This window comes from Dendrobates tinctorius, unplaced genomic scaffold, assembly GCF_039654945.1.
Source record: "Dendrobates tinctorius isolate UK_male_01 unplaced genomic scaffold, ASM3965494v1 ptg000022l, whole genome shotgun sequence".
Lineage (NCBI taxonomy): Eukaryota > Metazoa > Chordata > Amphibia > Anura > Dendrobatidae > Dendrobates > Dendrobates tinctorius.
The window spans coordinates 9,826,923-9,849,580 of NW_027361690.1; the positions used below are offsets into that span (position 1 = coordinate 9,826,923).

General features: G+C 43.2%; 1 protein-coding gene across 2 annotated transcripts in view; it reads left to right on the forward strand.

Moving 5' to 3' along the window:
- Positions 1–1,957: 1,957 nt before the first annotated feature.
- AP4E1 (adaptor related protein complex 4 subunit epsilon 1) overlaps positions 1,958–22,658 on the forward strand; it is a 109,915-nt gene continuing 89,214 nt past the window's right edge. The window contains exons 1-6 of one of the 2 annotated variants that reach the window (XM_073568431.1): positions 1,958–2,145; positions 2,566–2,637; positions 5,290–5,413; positions 8,151–8,224; positions 9,126–9,247; positions 21,274–21,433. In XM_073568431.1, coding sequence (XP_073424532.1) covers positions 2,017–2,145; positions 2,566–2,637; positions 5,290–5,413; positions 8,151–8,224; positions 9,126–9,247; positions 21,274–21,433 — 681 coding nt within the window. In that variant the 5' untranslated portion in view covers positions 1,958–2,016. The other variant, XM_073568432.1, reaches the window with a different exon arrangement.

The window sequence follows — 22,658 nt, forward strand, 5'->3', positions numbered from 1 at the left end:
GGTGCGGCCGGGGGCGGAGCTTAGCAGTGGCCCTGCGCTGCGCCTCCTAACGCAAGTCTGAAAGTAGCATAAGACACCGATCCATTATTAACCCTAGACTATTAAATGGTTAAAAAACACACAAAGACATTAAAAATTATTTTAATGAAATAAAGACACCTAGTTTTTGAGAAAATTTCTTCCTCTGCTAAGCCAAATAAAAGCCATCGACCTGTAACAAAAATAAAACAAAAAAACAACCATATTCTTACTTCTCCGCTGCTCAGTCATGTCTCCTGCTGAAATCCATCAAAAAAGGGTTAAGTGGTTTACACAGGGACTGGTGGTAATGTGACCAGCCCCATGTAAACCACTGCCAGAATGAATTATTTCATCTCTGCGCAGCCTCCCTGGCTGCCCGGAGATTAACTAATGAGCGTGAGAAAGTTTCTGCATTTTTTCCCACGCTCATTAATTCACCTTAGGTCAGCCAGTGATGTCAGTGAGGCTGCGCAGAGTCCCTGGCTGACTTGAGGTGAACTAATGAGCATGGGAAAACATGCAGAAACTTTCCCACGCTCATTAATTCATCTCCGGGTAGCCAGGGAGGCTGCACAGAGATGAAATAATTCATTCTGGCAGCGGTTTACATGGGGCTGGTCACATTAGCACCGGTCCCTGTGTAAACCACTTAACCCTTTTCTGAATGATTGCAGCGGGGGATGTGACTGAGCCGTGGAGAGGTAAGGATATGGATGTTTTTTTTGGTATATTTTTGTTACAGGTCAATGGCTTTTATTTGGATTAGCAGAGGAAAAAAAATAGGTGTCTTTATTTTATTAAAATAATTTTTAATTAATGTCGGTGTTTATAACCCTTTATTAGTCTAGGGTTAATAATGGATGTGTCTAATTGACACCTCTCCATTATTAATTGGCTTACTGTCACCTTCCAATTGCAAGGTGACATTAACCTATTCATATTAACCCATTAGCCACTGCTACAGGGCAATGGGAATAGAGAGGATAAGTGCCAGAAAAGGTGAATCTTATAGATGCGCCATTTCTGGGGTGTCTGGGGGCACCTAGACATGCCAAATTTTACACACAAACCCTACTTTAATTATTCGTCAGGTACATATAAAAAATACATGAAATGAAATGGTTTACTGTATGTAAATCATGTGTCATTTCATGTTGGGTTTGGGAATGATTTGATAGAAGCCGGCAATTAAATTAGCGGCTATTCTGCTATGTAGAACTCTATGAAATGTAAATATATATATGTGTGTCTCAATGAGATGTGTGTGTATGTATGTATATGTGTGTATATATATATATATATATGTATTCTATGTGTATATATCTATTCTTTCGCTTCTTTATTAAACCTGTCAGTGTGAGTTTACTGTATCGTGCACTGAATTGCCGGCTTTGCTAAAAGACACCGGGTGCGTATTTCTCGCAAGTCACATGTGTGGTCCGTGTGTAATGCGTATTTTTTGCGCACCCATAGACTTGCATTGGTGTATTTTGGCCGTAGTACGCTGACAATCGCAGCATGCTGCTATTGACACGGAGCGTAGAATACGGATGAGAAATATATGGCTGATGGGAGCTGCCCCATAGAGAATCATTGGTCCGTGTGTATTGCGTGGTTTTTATGCCTCTCACTCGTCCGTATTTCTCTCGAACCCGGCCTAAGTGGGAAAAGGGAGGAGTAATTACTTGGGCAGATTATAGGAAAGTTGTGCGCTTCTCTGAGGTTTGTACATAAAGCTGCCCAGTAATAAAGCGGAGCGGGGCCGCGTCCTGCTGTCTGACCGCCACAGCTGGAGACTCACAGTGCGCATCATTACACGGTGACAGAACACGTGACAGAACATCTGCCTCGCACAGCGCAGTGCCTGCAGACGAGCGCCATCTAGTGTCTGCTCTGCTGTCATTGCGACGTCGCTGAATAGAATAAAGTTGTAGTGTGTTGAATCGAAGCGGAAGTGCTGGATGATGCCGGTTGTTGTTGTGAGTGTGGAGCTGGATGATGAGTGAGATAGTGGAGCGGACCCTGAGCGCTCTGCCGGGGCTTCTCCTGCAGGAGCCGGCGCCGGGGCCCAGCTCCAAACTGGGGAGCCTGATCCGGAGTATAACAGGGCTGAGCTCCAGACAGGTACCGTCTGCTGCTGTGCAGGGCTGTCATTAGCCATCTGTGCATTTCTCGGTCTGTGTATGTATTCTATGTCTGTGCATTTATGTATCTATTGTATGTGTATTTATCGCTGTGTATGTATCTATCTACCATATGTGTATTCTGTGTATGTATCTAATATATATATCATTTGTCTGTCGTCCTTGATGTTGTGCGGGGCCTGTCGCCCATAGATATTCCTGTATTTGGGATTAGATGGATTCTCTGTCCTGCAGATTATCATCCATAGTGAGTGTGGGCCGGCTGACCCCCACAGTGGAGCATGATATGACTGCTCTCACTCCTGCAGCTCCCTGTACATGCTGGGAGTTGTAGTTTTCTTCCAGGTGATCACTGTTATGTGTCAGTAAATGTTACTTACTACCTGTGTGTATTTCTTAGGAGGAAGAAAAGCTTATCCAGCAAGAACTTGCCAACTTGAAAACCACCGTGTCTTCACCTTCCACCACCCTGGTAACCTTCCATTTATGTATTGTTGTCTCTCTACTGTCCTCCCTTCCCAGCATCCGGGTCCGTGCATCCATATCAAGGAGCAATCTGGTGATGAACCATGTTTTTTCCAACATAACAGAGCACCGTGTCACAAGTCAATTGTGATAACTAAGCGGCTCAGTGAACAGAACATTGACATTTTGGATCCAGGAAATTTCCCAGATGTCAATCCTCAAAAAGTGGGTGCATAATCAAAAACAGAGACATTGTGATAAACTCCAAGCACTGATCAGGCAAGAATAGGTTGTCATCAGTAAGGATTTAGCCAAGAACCTGATATCCAAGTCTTGAAGAATTAGGGTATTTGCCCATGATCCAGAAGAGCAGTGTTTTGGATGCAGCTCCCTTCTGCTGGGTCCGAACGCTGCGTTCTTATTTTACAAGCACAGAGGTTGCATTTCTAGAAATCCCATGTGCTTTTATCTGATGCAGCATAAACTCGCCCGTGGTGCCGGTTTAAGAGCTGCAGCATGTCAATTCAATTATCTACGTAGTTTCACCCATAGCCATTAATGACATGTGGTAAATCCGCATGGTTTACTGATCACAAAAAAGTACACTGCTTCCAAAATGCTGCAAATATTGAGTCTTTACTTAAACTTGATGTATTTGTCAGTAAATGGTTAAAATCTTATGAAATGCTATAAGAGTACTTCAGTAACCATAGAAATATGTGACTGAGGCCGGTTTCACATTTGCGCTTTATGGCGCTGCGACGGCCTGCGCACGGCCGCCGCTAAGCCCCGCTCCCTGCCCGCCCCATCCGGTCATCGCCGCCTACTAGCGCACATGGACGCTTGCGATCTGCGCACCCTATCTTTAGCATAGGGTGCGCAGATCGTGCGCTGGCCGTGCGCTAACAGGATTTTGCCGTGCGCTACGCAGTTTTGAAGGTGTGCCGTGCGCGCCGAAATGCAACATGCTGCATTCGGCGCACACGGGCGCACCTTCAAAACTGTGCAGCGCACGGCAAAATCCTGCTAGCGCACGATCTGCGAACCCTATGCTAAAGATAGGGTGCGCAGATCGCAAGCATCCATGTGCGCTAGTAGGCGGCGATGACCGGATGGGGCGGGCAGGGAGCCGGCAGGGGGCGGGGCTTAGCAGCGGCCGTGCGCAGGCCGTCGCAGCGCCATAAAGCGCAAATGTGAAACCGGCCTGAAGATCTAAAAACACTGAAGCGGCAAATTGTGCGAAAATCAAAATTTGTGTCTCTCACTTATGACCATGACTGCATTTGTATTTGTGCAGAACCATCTATTACGGATTGTGCAGTTTACATGGGAATTGCCGTCCACCTGCTAATCAAAGCGTGAGCACTGATTGGCTACATATTTCCCAATCAGCTAGTGGAAACGGATTATCCCACAGAAAACATTAATCAACTCCCAACAGTTTACGTGAGAGATATTTGTGGACTGTGCTGTAGGCCCTTAGTATAAAGTGGCACACTGTATGGTACAGCCTTTTTTCAAAAGTGTGTGTTAAGAAAGTGTATAATTCTCGTTCCAAGCTTTATAATGATTTTATAAAAGGCAGATCTAAACTGTAGCATGACATCCTCAATTGTTGAAAAACATGACTACATGGATAGATTGATGTCTGGTGTAATTCATGCAGCAATAGAAGCGGAAAATAAATTAGACAGAGTGTAACCTAATACAATATGAAGGGTACATATATGTACAGGTGTTGCGTTAGTTATAACAAAATGTGAGCTTAGACTTCCAAAGCAAATGGATGAAACATACAGACTTGGATCTGTATGAATGGGCACTTGTCAGAGTGAACCTGCTCTTATACAATAAAAAATTAACTAGATTTTCAAACTATATTCTGCTTTTGGAAAATATCTTATTATCCCTGGGCACTTTCTGATAATGAGGGCCATGGCTAGTTACTTCTTACCGACAGGACCGCTCGGCCCTCCACCATTCCTGAGACTAGAGCTCTTGCATTCTTGATTAGGATGGAGCGCAGACCTTTCGAACCTCCACCGATTGTTAGAATGAAATGCCTATTTGATTGGAGCATTGACGCTCATGCATCTCCGATATACGATGAATTGACCTTTAGCGCTCATGCTCGGCTGTCTCTGATAGACGATGGCTAGACCTTTTTGGCGCTCATGCGCTGTCACTCTCCATTTTAGATCACCTTGTAATGATTGGTGGGAGTTCCAACGGTCGGACCCCAAGCAATCAACAAGTTATCACCTACTGCTTGGAGAAGTGACAGCTTGTGTAATTGGAATTAGCCTTTAAAGGGCACGTTAAAAAAAGAGCAAACTTATGTTCCCCATTAGAGAGATTCTGGTAACAGCTTTTTAGATACTTGCGTTTTGCACATATTTTGTACAATGACATTTTTGATTATTACTGAAATATTAAATTGTCATTAATATCTGTACTAACATTACTTTCTGATATCTGACATTGTGCAGAGTTGTGCTCTTAATTGCTCGTCTGTTCTTTCACCAGCAGTCGGTCACAGTTTGTTTCTGTAGGAAAGTACCCCATATTCAGTATGTTTAGTCCATGTTTTTACTGTATTAATAGCAGAAGTGATTTGTGTGATATTGGCACTAATCTACACTCTGTATTTACATGGCAGCGGCAGATGAAGGAATGCATGGTGAGATTGATCTACTGTGAGATGCTGGGCTATGAAGCTTCATTTGGGTACATTCACGCCATCAAATTGGCTCAGCAAGGAAACCTACTAGAAAAGCGTGTCGGTATGTAATATTCTTTTACTATTGCTCTTAGTGTTCTGTACAGATATTGGCAATTTAATACTGATGTTCCTAAGGGGGTTTCTAGGAAGAAGGTAGAAGAAAACTGCTATAAATCCTTACGAAACCTCTTGCTTTTGTATGTTTGTCTTTAATGGATTTTCTAAGATTGGCTAAAGCTTGAAGGAGAAATGCTGTGCAATAAAACTGTATCTCACAGAATAAATACCCCTCCAGTCCGGTGTTTACTGTAGTGATGACATGCCAGTCTTCCCAGTGCAGTCTATCCTTGGCATTGGTAGTGTATGGCACAAAACTGCGGAGGACAATGATTTGCCAGAGTGCAGGAGCAGTAGGGTCTTCATATTAGTTCTTTCATTACATTTTAATTTTTTTTAAACTCTCAACTACACCACATTGTGCAGTTATTACTCCTCTTTACTTGAATGTTTGTTGGCTGAGGTGGGATGGTAATAGTGTAAGCGTTGGCCACGGGAGGTGGTGGTCCGGAAACAGCTGAGCCGTGCGATGGGCTACATAGGAGTAGTGGACACTTAGTGATGCACAATGGAGAGCAGAATAACCCTTAAAGCTGGCTGCTAATGAATAGTGCAGACAATTAAGTTTTAATGATATTTGTACTGTATTATAATTGCCTAAATTTCTAAATAATAGTAATCTCTATTTTATATAGCGCCAACATATTCCGCAGTGCTTTACATACATTATCCTCGCTGTCCCTGATGGGGCTCACATTCTAGATGATGGTTCTCTGGGGAATGGTAATGCACTCCGGGCTGAAACTGTGTCTCTTGGGCATGTACAGTACATTCAAGCGAAGGTGTGACGACTCCAGGAGTGGACCCTCTGGGTCACGGCACCAACCCACCCAGGGTGAGCTGACCTAGTGAGGACCACCCCTTATACAGGGAGTGTCAAGGGCAAGCCTAAGGGGGTAAGGTACCACGACTGCTGGAACTAGGTGGCGGCCAGCTCACAGGGGACACGAATGAGTGTCTCTGCAGGATGCAACAGGGAGTGTGCAGAAAACAGGAGTGTGCAAAGCGTGGACACGGGGCACGCAGGGTATAGGACAGTACAGGGCGAGTGTACGGAAGTACGGAGGGTTCAGGACAATACAGGGCGTGTACAGTGCGCTAGATACTGGATAGTGCAAGGCGAGTACACGGGAGAACGTATGGCGTGCACTGACAAGCAGGCCCGGGTGCGGGCAAAGCAGGGCGCATGCAAGGGAGCACGACAGAGCACAAGGTTAAACAGGGTGAGTGCTGGGAAACACACTAGCGTTCAAGGCAAGACAGGGTGTGCTGAGAAGCATGACAGGAACATAGGACTAGAGCAGAGCACGAGCAGGGAAGCTCGACAGGGCACAGTACAGGAGCCAAAGGTGTGCTAGGGAGCACGGCAGAGCAGAGTGCAGGAACAGAGCATGTGCTAGGAAGCAAGACAAGGCAGAGTACAGGAACCGAGTGTGTGCTAGGAAGCACGGCAAGGCAGAGTGCAGGAACGGAGCATGTGCTAGGTAGGAAGCATGACAGAGCACAAGGCAGAGGACCCGAATACAGCGCGCAGCAAAAGCAAGGACGAAACAGACCAAGCCAGGAAGCACAACAATAATCAGGCACCTCCCATAGGAAGAGGTAGCCTGATATAGGGCATGAGTGTTGGGACTTCCGGGTCAGGTCCTCCAGGACCATAGAGATGACGTGGCTGCAGTGAGAGCCAAGAAGAGCGTGTATGCGCACTAGCATCATTGTGCAGCCATGGGACTAGGTGCGAGAGGTGCGCGTGCGCCACCGACGGGACCCCCGGTTGGCCGCGGCACCAGAAGTGACGTCGGGCGCAGGGTCCCGGCCCCAGGTGAGAGCGGCGTGACAGAAGGTGTATCTCTGTATCTGACACATTTCTTTTATGTTTGTATTTTGTGCAAATTAACTTGCCATATGCCCACAGTACACAAACCTTCCACTCCAACCCTATGACGACTAACCAGAGAAACGGCTACTCTCAGATGATTAGTGAAGGCAATTCTAATATGTCGCTAATGTGATTAAAACCTAATTCGCTGCATTATTTGTTATCCTCCAGTTTACAGCCTGGTTAACACGAGTGTATTTCTCGGTCCGTTTCCGAACCACAAATGCCAAGACTGATCGCAGGTCTCTTAACACGAACTTGCAGCCTCATGAACTCGTATTAGACTGTAAATTTGGATCAGGAGACCTCCAACCAGAGTTGGCATTGTGGTCTTTAAATGGAGTATGAAGTGTCCTCGTATGAACCCCACCTTATTAAAGCTAATAAATTGCTGAATAAAGTGGTGATGATTAGAGTTGAAAAGAACTGGTGCAGGGTCCCTTGCTACTTCCAGACAAGAATTCTCATCATGAAGCACTATTTTTAAAACCCTTGTCTTTATGCCTTTTTACAACCTGTTAAGGCACGCTGAGGGGCTTCCCTAGCCAAATTTAAGAGCTGCTCTGTAGGAGTGACACTCATTCTAGCAAGGTTGAGCCATCCTAAAACTACAATGATAAATGGCCAACATGTAAGCAGGATGAATGTCTGACCACATATTTCCCTGGCAAAATCAGTGAGTTGCTCCTGACCATGATGGAGTTTAATTTCTTTAGCATGTGCTAATAGTGCGAGACATAATGTGTATACTTTGTGTTTGCTGTTTATGGATCTTAATATCCTCTTTTTTTTTTTTTTGCAGGCTATCTGGCAGTGTCATTATTTCTACATGAAAACCATGAATTGCTGCTTTTGCTTGTAAATACTGTTCTAAAGGTAAAATAGTGAGTTGTACTGTCTTCAGTGACCCCTCGTATGTGTCAGAGCTAAAAAGGAGTCACATGTTGGAAAACTGAAACAACTGATACTAGTTTGTAGCCAGTGGAGCATTGCATTGCATGGCCTATAAGTCTCCTTACGCCTCCTTGGCACTCTACACAAGGGGAAATGTTCCGCCTTAAATTGCCTCTCATCTATCTAGAGCAATTCTCCTGCTTTGCACTGATGTGGGGCAATCATCCTGAAACACTTGTCTGCAAATGGAGTGTCCTGATTTTAGTTTTTATCCTAAGTCATGTGGTAAGGATCTTTAAAGGTTTGATATTGGCCTTTTCTTCCAACAGGTGGCATCAGAGTTTGTCCTCTTCCTCCCTGAAGAGGATATTTGCATTGTTTTAGATTTAAAGGAATTTTTCCATCTTGACAACTTTCCTGAGCTGTTTGCCAGAGGGACTCGATGGTTTATTATTAGTGATGAGGGAGCATGCTCGAATACTAATAGAGCATCTTTGGCGTGTTTTAATACTAGGTTTGAGTTGCCATGGCTGCATGTCTCGCAGCTCTTTGGTAGGCAATCTCCGCATGTGTTGTGGCTGTTGGACAGCCACAAAACATGTAGTCGGGGACTCGAACATATACCAACACCCTGAAGATGCTTGGATAACACGTTATCTGAGCACGTTTGCTCATCACTAGTCTGAGCGGCTTGTACTGTGTACAATGTTTTCTTGCTCTTTGACTTAATTTTAATATGTATGATAGTTTAAATTTTAAAGGCAAAGTCATATATTTACGTGTAGATTGAGTTGGAGACTGTTATAAATGTAATGTATTGACACTCGGCATTATATGCTGTACTATGTATATTAAGATGTAAAGCACATATGTCCTCTCACAGGATCTACAGAGCACCAACCTTGTGGAGATGTGCATGGCACTGACTATTGTGAGTCAGATATTTCCCCGGGAAATGATTCCTGCTGCTCTTCCATTAATTGAGGACAAGCTGCATCACTCAAAGTAAGGAAAATTCTCTGCATATGTGTTCTGTTGTGTATACTAAACACACTTGGTGGCTCTTTCTTTAGACACTGCCCCAGTATGTTCCCATTTCAAGACCTTCTGAAAGAGCATGGACCAACGTGACTGGAGAGACTTGCATGTGTCGACTTTTAAAAACTATTGATTCTGACCAATTCAAATGCCCTCCAAAAATCAAACTGTAATGTATGACAAGATTGCATGAACTAAAGGGAACCTGTCCTCTCTAAAAACACAAATTGTCTGCAGATATAGGGATAATCTGCAAAGAAATGGCATTTAAGTCTTAAGTGCTTAACTGGAAGGGCAGCTACTGGGAGAAAACGAAGTTATATTCTTCCCGCAGCCTCACTTCCTGTCATCAGTGTGGTGAAAGGAGGTATAACAGTCACCGTTCACTACACTGTGAGTGCACTGTAATATCTTCCTGACAGTCACCGTTCACTACACTGTGAGTGCGCTGTAATATCTTCCTGACAGTCACCGTTCACTACACTGGGAGTGCGCTGTAATATCTTCCTGACAGTCACCGTTCACTACACTGCGAGTGCGCTGTAATATCTTCCTGACAGTCACCGTTCACTACACTGCGAGTGCGCTGTAATATCTTCCTGACAGTCACCGTTCACTACACTGCGAGTGCACTGTAATATCTTCCTGACAGTCACCGTTCACTACACTGCGAGTGCACTGTAATATCTTCCTGACAGTCACCGTTCACTACACTGCGAGTGCACTGTAATAACTTCCTGCACATTGCCTGACAGTCTGCTCTTCGCTTACACTGCAAAGCGGGCTGCTTTCTGTGATGGTGCAAGGAAATTATAGCAGAGCACTCGTTTTTTTGCTGAACGGTGACTGTTACACCTCCCTGCACCACTCTGATGACTGGAAATAGTTACAGGAGAATATAACTTTAGTTTCACACTGTATCCGCTGCTCCAGTAAACTATCATAACTTAACCCCTTTACCCCCCCCCCCCCCAAAGTGGTTTGCACATTAATGACCAGGCCAATTTTTACAATTCTGACCAGTGTCACTATATGAGGTAATAACTCTAGAACGCTTGAACGGATCTCACTGATTCTGAGATTATTTTTTGTGACATATTGTACTTCATGTTAGTGGTAACATTTCTTTGATATAGCATGCATTAATTTGTGGAAAAAAAAAACGGAAATCTTGCGAAAATGTGGAAAATGAGGCAATTTTCCAACATTGAATTCTTATGTCCTTAAATCAGAGAGATATGTCACACAAAATAGTTACTAAATAACTTTTCCCACATGTCTACTTCATATCAGCACAATTTCTTGAAAACATTTTCTTTGTTAGGAAGTTATAAGGGCTAACCTTAGGCCTGTTTCACGTTTCCGTTTTTTGACGTTAGTCAAAATCCGCAACTTTTAGAAAAAAAATGGATCCGCCCCTTTTTTTGGCGGATCCATTTTTTTCCCCCATAGACTGACATTAGCAGCGGTTTTTGACTGACGGTCGTCCGTCTCACCCGTTTTTTGACGGATCCGTCAGATTTTTAGCGGTTCCCAGGCGGAGGAGACGGACTCTGAAACGTTTTTTCAGAGTGACGGTCCGCTATTTTGTAGTGCGCATGCCTGGAAGACTTGCTCTGCCAGGGATTTTAACCCTGAATAGCGTTCTGGAAAGGCTGTGAGAAAGACAAATCTCCCTCTACAGGACACGGTTCTTTTAAATTTCCGACTTCAGCGGATCCGTCAAAAAAAGGTCCGGTGGCAACTGAACTAAAAAACGGAAGTGTGAAACAGGCCTTAATCTGGCTGACTGGGCCAATGTCCTCAGAAATAAGAATACTGATAATAAATGGGAAATGTTTAAGAACATCCTAAATAGGCACTGTAAGCGGTTTATACCTTGTGGGAATAAAAGGACAAGAAATAGGAAAAACTCAATGTGGCTAAACAAAGAAGTAAGAGGGGCTATGAACAGTAAAAAGAAAGCATTTAAACTACTAAAACAGGATGGCACTGTTGAAGCTCTAAAAAACTTTAGGGAGAAAAATACTTTATCTAAAAAAAACTAAAGCTGCCAAAAAGGAAGCAGAGAATAACATTGCTAAGGCTAGTTTCACACTAGCGTTTTGAGGCGCAGCGGACGCTCACCGTGAAGCTCCGCCCCTGCCGCACCTCCTCCGGTCAGCTCCGCCTATGGGTGCATGACGCTGCATGCGACCTGCGTACCCTATCTTTAGCATTGGGTACGCAGGCCCTGCGCAGGTATGCTTTTGTCGGCGCATGCATCCTTTTGACGGTGTGCCGGCCACATCAAAATGCAACATGATGCGTTTGGCGCAGGTCGACGCACCGTCAAAAGGACACATGCACCGGCAAAAGCATACCTGCGCACGGCCTGCGTACCCAATGCTGAAGATAGGGTATGCAGTGTCATGCGCCCATTAGCGGAGCTGACCGGAGGAGCCGCAGCAGGGAGCGGAGCTTCATCGCGAGCATCCGCTGCGCCTCAAAACGCTGGCGTGAAACTAGCCTAAGGAGAGTAAAACTAATTCCAAACTGTTCTTCAACTACAGTGGGGCAAAAAAGTATTTAGTCAGTCAGCAATAGTGCAAGTTCCACCACTTAAAAAGATGAGAGGCGTCTGTAATTTACATCATAGGTAGACCTCAACTATGGGAGACAAACTGAGAAAAAAAAATCCATAAAATCACATTGTCTGTTTTGTTTTCATTTTATTTGCATATTATGGTGGAAAATAAGTATTTGGTCAGAAACAAGCAATCAAGATTTCTGGCTCTCACAGACCTGTAACTTCTTCTTTAAGAGTCTCCTCTTTCCTCCACTCATTACCTGTAGTAATGGCACCTGTTTAAACTTGTTATCAGTATAAAAAGACACCTGTGCACACCCTCAAACAGTCTGACTCCAAACTCCACTATGGTGAAGCTCAAAGAGCTGTCAAAGGACACCAGAAACAAAATTGTAGCCCTGCACCAGGCTGGGAAGACTGAATCTGCAATAGCCAACCAGCTTGGAGTGAAGAAATCAACTGTGGGAGCAATAATTAGAAAATGGAAGACATACAAGACCACTGATAATCTCCCTCGATCTGGTGCTCCACGCAAAATCCCACCCCGTGGGGTCAGAATGATCACAAGAACGGTGAGCAAAAATCCCAGAACCACGCGGGGGGACCTAGTGAATGAACTGCAGAGAGCTGGGACCAATGTAACAAGGCCTACCATAAGTAACACACTACGCCACCATGGACTCAGATCCTGTAGTGCCAGACGTGTCCCACTGCTTAAGCCTGTACTTGTCTGGGCCCGTCTGAAGTTTGCTAGAGAGCATTTGGATGATCCAGAGGAGTTTTGGGAGAATGTCCTATGGTCTGATGAAACCAAACTGGAACTGTTTGGTAGAAACACAACTTGTCGTGTTTGGAGGAAAAAGAATACTGAGTTGCATCCATCAAACACCATACCTACTGTAAAGCATGGTGGTGGAAACATCATGCTTTGGGGCTGTTTCTCTGCAAAGGGGCCAGGACGACTGATCCGGGTACATGAAAGAATGAATGGGGCCAGGTATCGTGAGATTTTGAGTGCAAACCTCCTTCCATCAGCAAGGGCATTGAAGATGAAACGTGGCTGGGTCTTTCAACATGACAATGATCCAAAGCACACAGCCAGGGCAACGAAGCAGTGGCTTCATAAGAAGCATTTCAAGGTCCTGGAGTGGCCTAGCCAGTCTCCAGATCTCAACCCTATAGAAAACCTTTGGAGGGAGTTGAAAGTCCGTGTTGCCAAGCGAAAAGCCAAAAACATCACTGCTCTAGAGGAGATCTGCATGGAGGAATGGGCCAAAATACCAACAACAGTGTGTGGCAACCTTGTGAAGACTTACAGAAAACGTTTGACCTCTGTCATTGCCAACAAAGGATATATCACAAAGTATTGAGATGAAATTTTGTTTCTGACCAAATACTTATTTTCCACCATAATATGCAAATAAAATGAAAAAAAAACAGACAATGTGATTTTCTGGATTTTTTTTTTCTCAGTTTGTCTCCCATAGTTGAGGTCTACCTATGATGTAAATTACAGACGCCTCTCATCTTTTTAAGTGGTGGAACTTGCACTATTGCTGACTGACTAAATACTTTTTTGCCCCACTGTATATCAATCAATAGTTAAAGAATCAAAGTGAAAATGTAGGCCCTTTAAAAAATTGTGAGGAAAGAATGGTTGTAGATGATGAGGAAAAAGCTAATTTATTAAACACCTTCAAAATATTTGAAGGGTTTCTGAGGGATTGTTATTCTGGATTTTCTCAATGGGAATAACTGTTTAACTCCATATCAGCATGGATTTATGAGGAATCACTCCTGTCAAACCAATCTAATCAGTTTTTATGAAGAGGTAAGGCTAGTTTCACATTAGCGTTTACGGGCGCAGCGTCGGGCTGCGCACGGCCGCCGCTAAGCCCCGCCACCTGCCGCACCTCCGCCGGTAGCTCCGCCTACGGACGCATGACGCTGCATGCGTCCTGCGTCCCCTATCTTAAGCACTGGGGACACAGGCCGTGCGCAGGTATGATGCTGCGCCAAACGCAACAGGTTGCAATTTGGTGTGCTCGGCGCAGCGTCAAAAGGCCGCATGCGCCGCCAAACGCATACCTGCTCACGGCCTGCGTCCCCAGTGCTAAAGATAGGGGACGCATGCAGCGTCATGCGTCCGTAGGCGGAGCTATCGGTGGAGGCGCGGCAAGGGGCGGGGCTTAGTGGCTGCCGTGCGCAGCCTGACGCTGCGGCCATAAACGCTAATGTGAAACTAGCCTAAGCTATAGACTGGACCAAGGTGAGTCATTGGACGTGGTATATATTGATTTTTCCAAAGCGTTTGATACCATGCCACACAAGAGGTTGGTACTCAAAATGAGAATCATTTTGTATCCAAATCCGACTTTAAACTTCTCCACAACAGTATCACGGACCTGCCTGTTGTGTTCCTTGGTCTTCATGATGCTCTCTGTGCTTCAAACAGAACCCTGAGACTATCACAGAGCAGGTGCATTTATACGGAGACTTGATTACACACAGGTGGATTATATTTATCATCATTAGTCATTTAGGACAACATTGGATCATTCAAAGATCTACAATGAACTTCTGGAGTGAGTTTGCTGCACTGAGAGTAAAAGGGCAGAATAATATTGCACGCCCCACTTTTTAGTTTTTGAATTTCCCAAAAAATAACCAATAAATTTCGTTCAACTTCACAATTGTGTCCCACTTGTTGATTCCTCACCAAAAATGTACATTTGGTTTTTTTATGTTTGAAGTATGATATGTGGGAAAAGGTTGAAAATTTCCAGGGAGCCGAATACTTTTGCAACGCACTGTACATGGAAACCTGGGTGTAAGCGCCCAACACAGAGCGCAGGATAAATGTGCAGTGAGCCTTACTGCAATCTTTGTGAGGCAGAATGAAAAAATCAACAGCATGTGAAGAATTTATTTTATTTATTTTTTATGCCGTTCCTTGTGCGATATAAGTGATTAAACGACTTTATATTTCGGTTCAGTGCGATTACAGCGATGCCAGATTTATATAGTTTCTATGTCTGGCAGCTGTCACACACTAAAAAATGTATTTTATTGCAAAAACTAATTTTTCCCTTCACCACATTTTGAGAGCTATAATTTTTCCATATTTTGGACAAAGGCTTCTATCTCGTGGAACAAGTTGACGTTTTCATTTAGAGACTCGTGACATTTTTTGATCGCATTCTTTTCCGATTTTTGGGAGAATGCACAAAAACCAGCAATTCAGGAATTATTTGGCGGAGGGGTGGAGGTTTTATGTCGTTCCGCATGTTGTAAAATTGATAAGGCTGTTTTATTCTTTGAGTCAATGTGATTACAGCGATACCCCATTTATATAGTGTTTTTTTTTTTTTTTTTTTTTAATGTTTTTACACAATCTATTTTATAGAAAAAATAATTGTTTTTGCATCGTTTTATGCATTATTATAGAGCCGTAACTTTTTTATTTTTCCGCTGATGGAGATGTATGATGGCTTGGTTTTTGCGGGACAAGATTACGTTTGCAGCGGTACATGTTTATTTATATTTTTATATTTGTCTTTTTGATCGCGTTCTATTCCACTTTTTGCTTGGTGGTATGATGATAAAGCAATGTTTTTTTGCCTTGTTTTTTATTTCTATGGTGTTCACTAAAGGCTTTAACTAGTGGGACAGTTTCATAGGTCTGGTCTTTCCGGACGCTGAGATACAAAAAATATATATATATATAATATAATATATATATATATATATATATATATATATATATATATATATATATATATATATATATATATAGTTATTAATAATTATTATATTATAATAATATAATATAATTTTATTATATTTTCATAAAAATTATTTTTGGGTATAATATTTTTCTTTTTACTAACTTTTACTTTGACCCACTCTGGGACTACTATTTGTTTTGCAGGCTGATCACTTGTATAGCATCGGGATGTAGCAGCATCCCTATGCTATGCAAACTCAGCATCCCTATGCTATGCCATCTGTCAGTGCTTTGACAGACAAAATTGCTGATCATGCTCTGAGCATGATGTAGCAATTTTGCTAGCTCTGGTGTCGTCATGACGTCGCAGGGTCTCCAATCCAAGAGCAGAGGGGTTGTCTTCCCTTTGCCTGCTCCTGAAATGCTGCAATCGAGTTCGTTCGCAGCATTTAGAGGGTTAAGGTGCTGGGAGCTGTGTCTCAGCTGTCAGAATCAGCTGACACCTGGTGCCGATCGCAAAATCACTGGGACGTATCCATACAACCTAGGTCACAGGAATGTTTGGATACGTCTCAGGTGGGAAATCGCTAAATCTTCAGATGTATTGTGATTTTTGGAGGTGACTGATACCCTTTCAGCTTCTAATCTCATGTTACAGAATGTTACATGTCAATTCTATGTTCACATGTATAACTAGATGTTCGTAAAAGTCAGAGATCCATTTTAAGACCTTGCTCACACGAGCATATACCACAGCGGAGTGCTATCTGATGTTTTATCAGAAGGAAAGATATCATGCTGCCAGGGCTGTGGAGTCGGAGCTCATTTTGGTGGAGTCGGTATAAAATGGTCCGACTCCTAAAATATATAATAAATTGGGTACAATAGTTCAATGCAGAATGTGCTGAATATTTTTTCAAAGGAATTTGGGAAAGATATGAAATGTCCCATAAATGGCTGTTTTATTCCTGATCTAAGGCTATATTCACACACAGCGTTTTTCCTGCGTTTTTTGAGGATACGTTTTTAAGCTGCAAAATCAGATCAGGTTTTTAAAAAAACCGCATCACCTGAAAGGTTTTTGAGCTCATAGATAATGTTTTCAATAGCAAAAGCAGATTAGAAAAATGCCACACAAACTGACAGGGGGGGCAGCTGCCCACCTAGAAGCAGGGGCACGCACCTATGAAAACTCACTTGTATGCTGAAGTACTCCTGTCCTGCACCGGCTCCAGACTGCAGGGGGCAATCTCCCCTCTGTCCTGTCTTCTGCCGTCTTCACCAGAGAGATGAGGGGGAGGGGTGCCTGCCCTGCACAGGATCCGATTCCTGTAGAAAGTGAGAAAGTGTAGAAAGCTGGAGAAAGTGAGAAAGTTGTGCACACGCTGCAGCTGGCAATAAGAGAGAGTCTGCAAGAGGGACATGCTGGAAATCTGATTGGAAAAGTGAGGAAATTGGTTATTGCCGCCAGAACCCCTAAAATTGATTCCATCTTGAAGAGACGTGCTGGGAAAGGGGCAATTGTCAATCAAGCCACTCGATGGGGCAGCACTTATTTAATGATTGAGCGATTGCTTGAACTAAAACCATTTCGTATAGATATGGCGAACCCTCAGGTAACCCTCAATGAAGGTCAATGGACACAGGTGGCTGAATTGAACGAATTGCATAATCACCCATTTACCGTGACTAAAAAATTACAAGCTGAGGATTTAACTCCTGGCATTTTCATGAGGGAGTGGAAGAACTTGCCATATGCGATTAAACCTCCTCCTTGGGACAGGCAAAATAGCATTTCTGCTTCAATGAAACGGAGAGAGACACAGCTATTGGAAAATAAAATTTTTCTGGCAGCTGTTTATGTGGACCCAAGTCATCGTATACTGCTTGATGATCAACAGCTTACTAAAGGAAAAGAAGCTCTGAATGAGGTAGCAGTTAGGATGAGTGGCCTACAGGAGGACTCCCAGGCGCAAGAGGACTTGGGTCCTGACAGTGCTACTGCTGCCATATCTTCATCCTCATCAGATGAGGAGTTTGACTTTGACAAGTATGTGGATGACATGGAGCAGGCAAAGCGTTGCTGCAAGGAAAAAGATTTCACTCCGTCTCCTATAGCAAGCAGATTGACCATATTTCAGCAAAATGTTTCACTTGCTCTCAAAAGAAAAATTCAACCGTTCATCAAAACTGACTGTGCGTGAGGCAATTCCTTTATACTTGGAAATTGATAGAGATGTCGCCCATGTGGTTACGGCTTTGCCGCCAACCCAAGTTAGTGTAGAGAGGTTGTTCTCTGGCCTTAAAATTATTAGGTCAGATTTGAGGTCATCTATGAAGGAGGACCTGATGGAGGCGATACTATCTCTCAAAACAAATTCATAGACTGCACAAATGTTATTTAGTATGTTTTTGTTGAAAACTAATTACGGTAAAGTAACACGGGCACTACCTATCCAAAAAACTCAGATGCAGCTGGTGAAGAGACAGGACTGTGTCGGCTCCTGTTATAAAGTCTGAGCGAACCGTATATTTGTGTGATTCACCGCGCTATGCTGAGCAGATGTATACAAAAAAAAAAAAAGGGAAATAAATACTTAACAGCAGTTATACATACTTACTTAAAAATGAAGTTGATGTAGAATATTCTGTGTAAGTTGAGATGTCTACGTGGTAAGTAGATTGCAGGTTATCTGATGGTAGAGATCTCGTTTTTATAGCTGCTGATGCTATTGGAACAATGATATTAAGGTACCAATAAAACATACAAAAGGTCACACCACTCCTCGCATGTCCACCATACTCACTGGTTGTATCTTAACGCTTATATTCTCTTCGGGGTGTTCCCTTTATGGTGGATCAATTGATACAATACTAAATATGAAGAGAATTTCAATTACTACCAGTGACCACAACCTTGATATTCAGTCCCAGTTCCTGGGGTACATATGCACTTGCTTGTGCTAGATTTGTTATGCTACCCAGGTGTAAATCCTGCTAGACTCTCTATAATGGTCTTTGTTGGCTTTATTTAGAGCCAGTGGAGGGACGATATCCACTGTTGAAAAAAATGACAAAGTGCTGGGTAAGGAGGGATCCACTAAACCCACAAATAGTGCTAGCGTTCCAGGAGCCAGTTAGTCCTGGTAGGACTTCTATGCACTTACTTCTGGTGATTGCTCTGGCGCAATCTGGCTGAGGCAGCGGCTGAGGCAGTGGGTCTGGCTGAGGCAGCGGCTGCTGATGGAGCGATAAGCTATGCAGCGTGTAGTAGGGGAGCGGGTAGACGCCAGCACCTCGTGTACTCCGGCCGGAAGTATTGACGAGGACGCGGCGAGAGTGGGGGAGGCGGAGCTACTGACAAAGAGGGAAGCCCCCCTCGAAACATGTTGGTTGGTTTGTGCCTCTCGTGCATCTGTCCTCCTCCCTGCCTGTGACGTCACAGTAGCTCCGCCCCCCCCCCCACTCTCGCCGCGTCCTCGTCAATACTTCCGGCCGGAGTACACGAGGTGCTGGCGTCTACCCGCTCCCCTACTACACGCTGCATAGCTTATCGCTCCATCAGCAGCCGCTGCCTCAGCCAGACCCACTGCCTCAGCCGCTGCCTCAGCCAGATTGCGCCAGAGCAATCACCAGAAGTAAGTGCATAGAAGTCCTACCAGGACTAACTGGCTCCTGGAACGCTAGCACTATTTGTGGGTTTAGTGGATCCCTCCTTACCCAGCACTTTGTCATTTTTTTCAACAGTGGATATCGTCCCTCCACTGGCTCTAAATAAAGCCAACAAAGACCATTATAGAGAGTCTAGCAGGATTTACACCTGGGTAGCATAACAAATCTAGCACAAGCAAGTGCATATGTACCCCAGGAACTGGGACTGAATATCAAGGTTGTGGTCACTGGTAGTAATTGAAATTCTCTTCATATTTAGTATTGTATCAATTGATCCACCATAAAGGGAACACCCCGAAGAGAATATAAGCGTTAAGCTACAACCAGTGAGTATGGTGGACATGCGAGGAGTGGTGTGACCTTTTGTATGTTTTGTTGGTACCTTAATATCATTGTTCCAATAGCATTAGCAGCTATAAAAACGAGATCTCTACCATCAGATAACCTGCAATCTACTTACCACGTAGACATCTCAACTTACACAGAATATTCTACATCAACTTCATTTTTAAGTAAGTATGTATAACTGCTGTTAAGTATTTATTTCCCTTTTTTTTTTTTTGTATACATCTGCTCAGCATAGCGCGGTGAATCACACAAATATACGGTTCGCTCAGACTTTTGTTGAAAACTGTTTTTTGCCACTTACATAGTTTATTACATAGTGATATATATAGTGTGTGTGTGTGTGTGTGCATATATATATATATATATATATATATATATATATATATATATATATATATGTGTGTGTAATCGATATTACATAGTGTATTACATATTTACAATTTATTAGTTTTTTGTGTTCTAAAGTTGTATTCCAATAAATATATATTATGTTCTATCATAAAAATGATTAAATGTCTGATGTTCACATTGTACTACAAAAATTTTTTCACTTAAATATAAGCAATATATGTGGGAGTCGGAGTCGCAGGTTTGGCTTACCGATTCCACAGCCCTGCATGCTGCAAGAACATCCAATAATTTGGCCACATGGACCCATACAAGGCTGTGGTTGCTTTTGAAAGATTGGACTGCAGTCTGATGTCATCAGAGTGCAATTCACATCTGCGGACAGAGACAATGGAGAAATTATGCTCTCTGTCTTCTCTGTGATGCGAGAAGAATTTAAACTGAGTGTCATTAGGATAATTGGCCCGATTCTCTCGCATGAGAGAGTCGACGGCCGTGTGACTTTGTCCTAAGAATGACTTTATAACACTTGCTTTACTGACACCACTTTGTTAGTGCATCATATTTATTGGAATTTATTATCTGTTTTTGTTATTCCTTACAAATATGATTATTGCCCTTACAAATATGATCATTGCCCTTAACAGTTGTTCTTTGCTGTCTGTTTGGTCAATCCGGTAAAGAGAATGTGTTTTAAAGATTTTTACTGCCCTTATTACCGGCAGCATAAAATACTAACTGGAAACCGAATGACAATAAACAAAAGTATAGTTTTAAAAAATTTTGGGTTCTGTGAGGCATCAACTCTGGCTTCTCCCTGTCCAACTTTGCTTGATTGACAAGTGTTATGTATAGGAAGAGGTCAGTCAGTCAGTTAAACATTACCAGACGGAGAGATGATGGTATTTCATGCTTCTGTTGGCTATTACAATCTGATTGTGAACCACTTGTAGCATGAATCACACACTGACTACATTATTAAAGCCGGATCTGTTTTTACTCTGAAGTGCTGCGGTGCTTCAGATAGAACATAGTTTGAAAAGCTAACAGAGGACGGTGCGCCCCAGAGGACGGTGCGCCCCAGAGGACCAGTCTAAGGCACGTCCCTGACTTCTCCCTGCCACAATCTTGTTGCCTGCCTGGTTTCTCCATAGGCACGCACACCTAGAGATGAAGAGCTACACCTAGAATATCCAATGGCTGCTGGACCTTTTAGAGATGTGTGTATTTCCTCTCTAGAAATAGTTTGGACATCTAGTAGTAGTAATAGAAGATGCTTAATGATTCTCTTCAATGGTAAATGACACATTTTTCACCCTTATCTTCTAGAGAAATTGTGAGGAGGAAAGCAGTCCTGGCATTGTATAAATTCTACCTTATTGCACCAACACAAGTACAGCACATACATGAGAAGTTCAGGAAGGCCTTGTGTGACAGGGATGTCGGTGTCATGGCGTCTTCTCTACACATATACCTACAGGTCACAAAGGTAAAAAGGTCTTCAGTTTTACAACATGTTAATAAGAGGATTTTTTTTACTTTTGGTAAAAATCCATTTTTGTAGCCTTCGTTAGGGGACACAGGAAGCCATAGGTGTACTCCGCTGTCATCAGATCAGTAGGCTGACACTAAGAATTACAACCTATAAAGAAAAAAAGTCAGCTCCTCCTCAGCAGGCTACAACCACCTGCTGGCAATAAGCTATTCAGTAAGTGAGAAAACCAGTAAAGAGAAGCAGAAAAAACTACATATCCAAGGGGGCAACAAGAAGAAAAGTGGGTTCCCCGTTCCCCTGAATGAAGGCTATGAAAACGGGTTTTTTAAGTGAATCCTAAAAGCCTCTTTTCTCATGCTCTAAATTGAGGGACACAGGAAAACATGGGACATCCAAATTGCGGGAAATTATATGCATGTGTAAGGCAAATCCCTCAGGTAGTGACTGCTGCTTGCATCACCTTTATGCCCAGGCTCACATCCATTGAGGCAAAAGTGTGAACCTTTTGCAGGAATGCGAGGAGAGAAAAAAAACGTAGGGGTGACCTAGTGAAATTCAAACCAGCGGAAGAACTCCTTCTAGGTACGATTGTAGATACAAGGATGGCTTCTGTGCCTTGATCATGGTCTGTACAATCTGATCAGAAAACGTAAGGCTTTTAGATTTACTGCTGTGCCATCAAATTTGAGCTACTGAGAATTTAGTGCAAGAGGGGATCTTGGGTAGTAGGTCTGGTCGATGCGTGCATTGCGTACCATGATCTTCTGGTCCAGTCCAGGGCCACGAGGATGACAAGGATTCCTTCTGACTTGATCTTCTTGAGCAAATTGGATAGGAAAGGTAGAGGACTGAACTGAAAAGGGAGGGAAAATATGAGACCATGCAATTCCCAGAGCATCTGATACCTTTTTCTAGAGGGTCTCAATCTCTGGACATGAACCAGGGCACTTTTTGGTTGCATCTACAGGTGCTTCTTACAAAATTAGAATGTTGTCAAAAAGTTGTTTTCAGTTCTTCAATGCAAAAAGTGAAACTCGTATATTATATAGAGTCATTACAAACAGAGTGATCTATTTCAATTGTTTATTTCTGTTAATGTTGATGATTATGGCTTACAGCCAATGAAAACCCGAAAGTAATTATCTCAGTAAATTAGAATAATTAACAAAAAACACCTGCAAAGGCTTCCAAAGCATTTAAAAAGTTCCTTAGTCTGTTT